This window comes from Penaeus monodon, chromosome 1, assembly GCF_015228065.2.
Source record: "Penaeus monodon isolate SGIC_2016 chromosome 1, NSTDA_Pmon_1, whole genome shotgun sequence".
NCBI classification, from domain to species: Eukaryota; Metazoa; Arthropoda; class Malacostraca; order Decapoda; family Penaeidae; genus Penaeus; species Penaeus monodon.
The window spans coordinates 46,087,063-46,094,562 of NC_051386.1; the positions used below are offsets into that span (position 1 = coordinate 46,087,063).

The following is a 7,500-nucleotide window of genomic DNA, read 5'->3' on the forward strand; positions in this document are numbered from 1 at the left end:
CTACTGTTATTATTAACATTATTATTATCATAATCATTATTATTATTTTATCATTATTATATTTTTATCACTAATACTATCATTATCATCATCATTATTATCAACATTATTATGATTTTCATTGTTTGTTGCTGTTGTTTACGATTATTATTATCATTACTAGCACCATTATCATTATCATCATTTTTACTGTTATTGTCATTACCATGATTATTATTATCATTTTTAATACCATTTTTTTTACCTTCATTATTATTATATTAGGATTATTGCTATTGTCATCATGATTAACTTCATTAGCATTGCCAAGTTTATTATCAGAATCAAAGTGATGTTTATTACAGTTCTTACCAAATTGTCATCATTTCCAGCTGCGAAAATTCGAGAAGATTGACATATCAAAGTGGCATCTTAGTAACAGAGTTCTATTCAGTCTCATACAGTACATACAACACAGATAAAGGTAGAGCGATCGTACCACAGTTCAGGGCTTATGGTCTCGTCTCATACTCATATTTTCATTATCCTAAAGCTTTTTTTTCCTAACCATTTTTTTATTCTTCGCAGATCAGCTGGTTATACCACAGCAATCATATCTATTTTCTCCTGCCTCCGTTACGACAGAACAGGCTTCCTTCTGTTAGCCCACACTTTCTCGGACTGATACGTTCACTCGATTTTGGAAAGAAGGAAGCTATTCCCTGTGTTAGCCATTTGGGATTGCTTCCTGCGGGCATCAGTGAATTATTTAGCAAGAGGAGCTGGTGAGATGTATGAAAGGATCGCGCCCTGAAGTCAGGCGCCCGGCTACTGCCTGAGGATTTTCACCGCGAGCCTCCTCTGGAGCTGCTCTCACTTCTGCCCTAATGGCTTTTCGTTCCTGCTATGGAATATCGTGGTGTGTGTGTGTGTGTGTGAGTTATGTGTGTATATATATATATATATGTATATATATATATATATATATATATATTATAATATATATATATATAGATATATATATTATAATATAATATATATAGATCATATATATATATACTAATAATATATAAGTATCTATATATATATATATATATATTGCTATATTGCATATCTATATTATATATATATATATATATATATATATTATATATATAGATTATATAATGTGGTGTATAGAAAGAATAATAGATAGAAGATAGATGGACGATAATAAATGATTCCACACACACACATACACACACACACACCACACACACACACACACATATATATATTTTCATATATCTATAATATATATATATATATATATATATATATATATATATATATATCATATATATACCTATATATACATATATACACATACATATATATATGCACACATGTGTAACATATATACATATGTATATCATTATCTCGTAATATATTAGATATATTATATATATATCTGTATATATATATTATATCTATAATATATATATATACACACATATATATATGTATGTATGTATGTATGTACACACACACACACACACACGCACACACACCATTAGTCGATGTCGACTTTGGCATTAATGACTCTGTCTTGCCTTCACACACGCTACGCTTTTACGCCAATTTAGCATAGTAGGCTATAACTGGTAACTGCCACTCTCCGCGTTGTGTCGACGTTGTGCTATGTCGCTGGAGTGTCCTCTCCAGCGGTGTCAGGCAGCTCACCTGTACAGAAAGAAGGTAGAGTCAATGCCTGGACGAAAGAATGTGAGGAGCAAGCTGTTGCCCATGCAGCAGGCTCCCTCTCTCCACGCCGCTCATGGATCCAAAGGAACGGCAAAAATTGATAGTTTGGTACCAGCGCCGTCGCAGGAACTGCCAGAACGAAGTTGCAAGCGATAATAAACTGCCTTAGGAACTCTGGGTTGCCTCCCGAAGCCTTGTCTTGTCGTAGATGCCACAAGTTAGTGGATTGTTTTGTATAGTTTGAACTCCCATAGCCTTTGACCATACACGAGCGGAACTACAAGGCAGCAGTTATTTTGTATAAAGTGAATTCCCATAGCCTTTGAGTGAACTATAAGGCAGCAGTCGGTCACCACTATTGTATCTACGTGTGTGCGCATACACATTATATATATATCTATCTTAATATATTATATCTATTATATATATATATTATTAATATGCCCTATCATAATATAATATATATATATCGATATATGTATATATATATATATGTATATATATATATATATATTATGATATGTATATATTATATATATATATATATATATACTATATATAAGGTATATTATATATGTAATATATCATATATGTATCTATATTGTCTAATATAATATTATATATATATATATATATATAATATCTAGATATAATGTATATATATGTCATATCTAAGTAATACATATATAGATCTCTATAGGTATCTATATATATATCTATCTATTACTATCTATGTCTATATTACATATCTATACATCTATTCATCTATCTATATCTATATATATAGATTCGATATATTATATATAATATATATACTATATATTAATAATATATATAATGTGTATGTGGCACACCCACCCACACACACCACCACACACACATAATATAGTAGTATATATATATATATATAAACTATATATATCACTATATAATGATAATAATATATATAATAATGGTATATATATATAATATATACACAAATTTTGGTGTATGTATATTACATACATTCTATATATCATATATATATATATATATATATATCTATATAATCATATATATATATATAGAGAGGAGAGAGAGTAGGATAAGAGAGAGAGAAGAGATAGAGAGAGAGAGAGAGAGTGGTTATAGAATAGTCCCGTGGAGCACACACGACACACACACACCACACACCACAAACACACAGATATATATAGATATATATATATATATATTTAGATATATATATATATATATATATTATATGTATATATATATCAATATATATATATTATATATCTATCTAATGTATATGATTATATATATATATATATATATATATATATTATATTATGTGTGTGTGTGTGTGTGTGTGTCTTTGTTTGCGTGTGTATGTCTATGTGCATATGTGTGTTTGTGTATGTGTGTGATTGTGCATGTGTGTGTGTGTGTGTACATGGGATTGCGTGTGTGTATGTGTGTGAGTGTGCGTGTGCGTGCGTGCGTGTGTCCTAACATATTACGTACATATTGAATATTCCCGTAACACAGCCTGACAAACTCGAACACACAGTAGCCAATAAAAGGATGCATACGTCCTGATCCGGTTATCAAGAATAATAAATTTCATTGGAATTTTTAGAGAGACAAACATGAAAACTGCAACAATCAATTGAAACTGAAATTTTAATTGTATTTTCCTGGTTTTGCTTCTGGCCGGCGTGTTCGTATGGGTTCTCTAACAATCTAATGAAAGGGATTTAAACTCGTTTTATTTGGTTTGAACAGAACGCGTTGTTTTTGTTGTGTAACTTGTTTGGTGTTTTAGTTTTTGTTAGGATGGTATTATTAATTAATTATTATTTTTTTTTTACATTTTTCCTTTTTATTGCTATTTGTTATTACTGTCGTCATTTTTATCTTATCTTATCTCTTGCAGATCTAAGTTGTAATTCCTAAAACGACCTTTCTAACAATAGATAGTCTGCAACAGGAAAAAATGACTTCCTTTAACATCGAGTACAAGAACCGCTGGTAACCCACTAGTGCTGACGCTCGGGGAAAGCAGCCATTGCAACCACAACCGCAGAGTGAACTACAACTACAACCACTTTGCAACAACCACAACCCATGCAAATAATGACCAACATCGACTTCCGTGAGAAATCCCCTTTTCTTTTCCTCCCTCCCTTTCTCCCTCTCCTCTTTCCCCTCTTCGCTCCACAGTCCTCTTTTCCCCTTCCCTTGCTGTTTCTCCCTCCTTCGCCCCCCTCCCCTTCTCCCTTCCTCCCAACCCTCCAAAGAATTTTGTTCTCTTTCTTTTCTCTCCCTCTCTAGTCCCTTTCAACTCTCTCTCCTCCTTTTCTTCTCCTTTATTCCCTCTCATTCCCTCTCATCTCTCCTTCCCATCCGTCCCCTCTTCCCTCCTCCTCTTCCCCCTCTCATTCCTTCCTCTTCTTCCGTTCTCTCCCCCTTCGTCCCCTCTTCTCCCTCCTCCCCCTCCTCCCCTTCCCCCTCTTCTTCCCTCTCATGTCCTTCAGTCCCTATGTCCCTCCTCCCTCCCCCTTCTTCCCCCATTTTCCTTCCCTTCTCTCTTCTCCCCTTCTTCCTCCTCTTCCTTCCCCTCCTCCCCCTCGTCCCCACTTCCCCCTCTCCCAGTTTCCCCTCTCCCCCTCCTCCCCCTCCCCCCTTCCTCTTCCTCCCCCCTCCTTCCCCCCTCCTTCCCCTCTCCCTCCCCCTGGCCCCCCTTTTCCTTTCAGCCTTTCATCGCCCTAATGGATCCGATCTGTGTATCTCAGGATTCCCCGCGACTCGATTTTCGGTCATTAAGTGAATACTCCATCTTGGCCCATCCGTCTCCCTCGCTGACCAGGCCTTAGGGGCGTATCCTCCCTTGGCGGCGCCCCTGACAACACCCTTACGCCCTCCGACACTTAGTGCGGAAGGACGGAAGGGTGGCATTGGCTTGGCTCCACGAAGGATGGGGAGGGGGTTGAGGTATGGCGGTTTCTTGGGTCCTTCTTGCACCGGGGAAGGATATCACTCCTCCTCTCCTCCGCCTCCTCGTCCTCCTCCTCACTCTCCCCCCCACCATTCCCCTACACCAACCTCCTCTTCCAGTCCCCTCCCCGCCACCCTCTCTCCTCTTTCAGTCCCCCTTACCCCGATCCACCTCCTCCCTCTCTCCTTATCCCCTCCCTCCGCCACCTCCCTTTCTCGCCATCTTCCACCCTAGCCCCCCTCCCTCCCTCCCTCTCCCCCTTCCCTCCTCCTCCCTCACCCTCCTCCCTTCCTCCCTCCGTCCCTCCCCTTCCCTCCTCCTCCCTCGCCCTCCTCCCCTTCTCTTTACCGACGTTCCCGCCAGATCGTTTAGCCTGAAAAAGCCTGTTCGTCTTAAGAGTCACGGCGAAGAGCGGTGAATAGCGTCTTCCATACACTCGTAAGATGAGGAGGAGAGGAAGGAGGGAGGGAGGGGTGGAGGGAAGGGGGGAGGATGGATGGAGGGAGGAAGGGAGGGAGGGAGGGAGGGAGGGAGGAAGGAAGGAGGGAGGAAGGAAGGAAGGAGGGAGGGAGGAAGTAAGAGGATGGAGAGAGGGAAGAGGAAGGAGGGAGGGAGGAGAAGGAAGGAGAGAGGGAGAGAAGGTAGGAATGAGGGAGGGAGTGATGGAAGGAGGGGAGTAAAGGAGGGAGAAGGAGGACGGAAGGAGTAGGAAGTAGGGGGGGAGGGAAGAGGAAGGGGAAAAGAAAAGAGGAAGAAGAAAACGGGCGAGGGAAAGGACGAGAAGAGAAAAGAGGGAAGCAGCGAGGAAAGCAGATGGGGACGGAGGAATGAGGGAGGAAGGGGAGGAGGAAGAGGAAGATTAAGAGAAAGGAAGGAAATAGTAGAAGAGGGGAGCAAAGGGCGAAAAAAAAAATCAGAAGCAGGGGTCAGAAGAAGCAAAGAAAAAGAAAAAAAAATCATGAAAAATAAGAAAGAAAAAGATGGTGGGGGTGGGAGATGGAAACGAGGAATGAAAGGAAATTGAAAGGAGTAAGGAAAGACAGAATGAAAGGAAGATAAAGAGTGAACGGAGGAAAGAAAAGAAACGAATAATAGGGGTACGGATAGAAGGGGGAAGAGAAAGAGAGAGGAAGAGAAGGCGAAAGACAATGATTTGGCAGAAAAGCAAGAAGAGGAACAAGGGATTAAAAAAAGATAATAATAATAATAATGACGAGAAAAAGGAAGTAGAATTAAGGCAAAAAATAAAAAAATATTTGTAAAAGAAGGAGAATGAGAAGAGAAAAGATCAAGAGAAAAGAGACTGAAAATAAAATAAGATAAAACGGATAAGAAAACAAGAGGAAGAAAATAGAGAGGAAGAACGACAAAAAGAAGGATGAAGGATGAATAACTGTAATAATAATAATAATAATAATAATATCCTAATAGTATAATAATAATAAAATGATGATAATAATAATGTAATATCATAAATAATAAATAAGCAATAAAATAAATGATAATATAATATATAATAAATAATAATATTAATAACATAATAATAATAACATAAATAAGATTAAAATAATATAATAATAATATAATAATAAATAATAATAATAATAATAATAATGATGATGATGATAATAATACGCACAACAACACACACAACACAACAACAACAATAATATATAATAATATAATAATAATCAAAATAATAATAATATAATAAAATAAAAAAAAATAAATAACAATAATAATAATAATGTAATATGATAATGATAATAATAAATAATAATAATATAATATAATATAAATAATAATAATAATAATAAATAAACTAAAATGATAATAATAAATGATGATGTAATACTGATAATATAAATAATATGATAAATTTAGTATATGAATAAATAACAATTAATATAAGATTATGAATGTAAATAATAGTAAAAGATCGGTAATATTGTAATGATGATAAGAGTACAACAACAATGATAATAATAATGATAATAATAATGATACAACTAATAATACAATAGTAATAATACTAATGATAATGATAGTGTTAATGAAATATAATAATAAAAACATTAATAATAGTGATGATATTTATAAAAGCAGCAATAAAAAGGTAAAAAATAATAATAAGATAAGAATAATGATAAAAATAATGATAATAATGATAATGATAATAAAATGATAATAGTAACCATAATAATAATTGCTATAGTAATAACAATGATAATGATGATAATGATAATATTAATAATAATGATGATGACAATAATAATAATAGTAGTAGTAGTATTAGTAGTAGTAGTAGTAGTAGTAGTATAGTAGTAATTATAATAATAATCATATAATAATAATAATAATAATGATAATAATAATAATCTAATATAATAATTAATGATACAAGTATAATACAATAATATTTTGTTATTTATTACTATTATCGCGGGAACATTGTATTTCTACGAAGACACAATCGAAACCGATCAAATACATCTCTTGTATTGTGAAGATATTCATTCTCATTCATACCTTTTATACCTTTGTCAACATGAATACGGTTCATATCAAAATCCCTTGACATGTCTCATCATGTCTCATCTTCCTCTCTACATTCCTAGCTTTCTTCTTTCTCATTTCCCCTTTCTCATTTCACTTCTTCCTCTTTTCCTTTATTTCTCCAGCCATCTCCCCATTTCCTCTCTTCCTCCCCTCCTCTATTGCCTCTCCCCTTCTCCACTCTTCTTTTCTCTTCACTCCATCTCCTCTCTTAGTTCCTCCCCTCCTCGCTTTCCTCTCTT

The 7,500-nt window shown here is 35.3% G+C and overlaps 1 protein-coding gene across 1 annotated transcript in view; it reads left to right on the forward strand.

The window, feature by feature from the left end:
- LOC119576877 (translation initiation factor IF-2-like) overlaps window positions 1-664 on the forward strand; it is a 19,243-nt gene extending 18,579 nt beyond the window's left edge. Inside the window, exon 4 of the mRNA XM_037924529.1 lies at window positions 568-664. Coding sequence (XP_037780457.1) covers window positions 568-664 — 97 coding nt within the window. The remainder of the gene's footprint in view (window positions 1-567) is intronic.
- The last annotated feature ends 6,836 nt before the right edge of the window (window positions 665-7,500 follow it).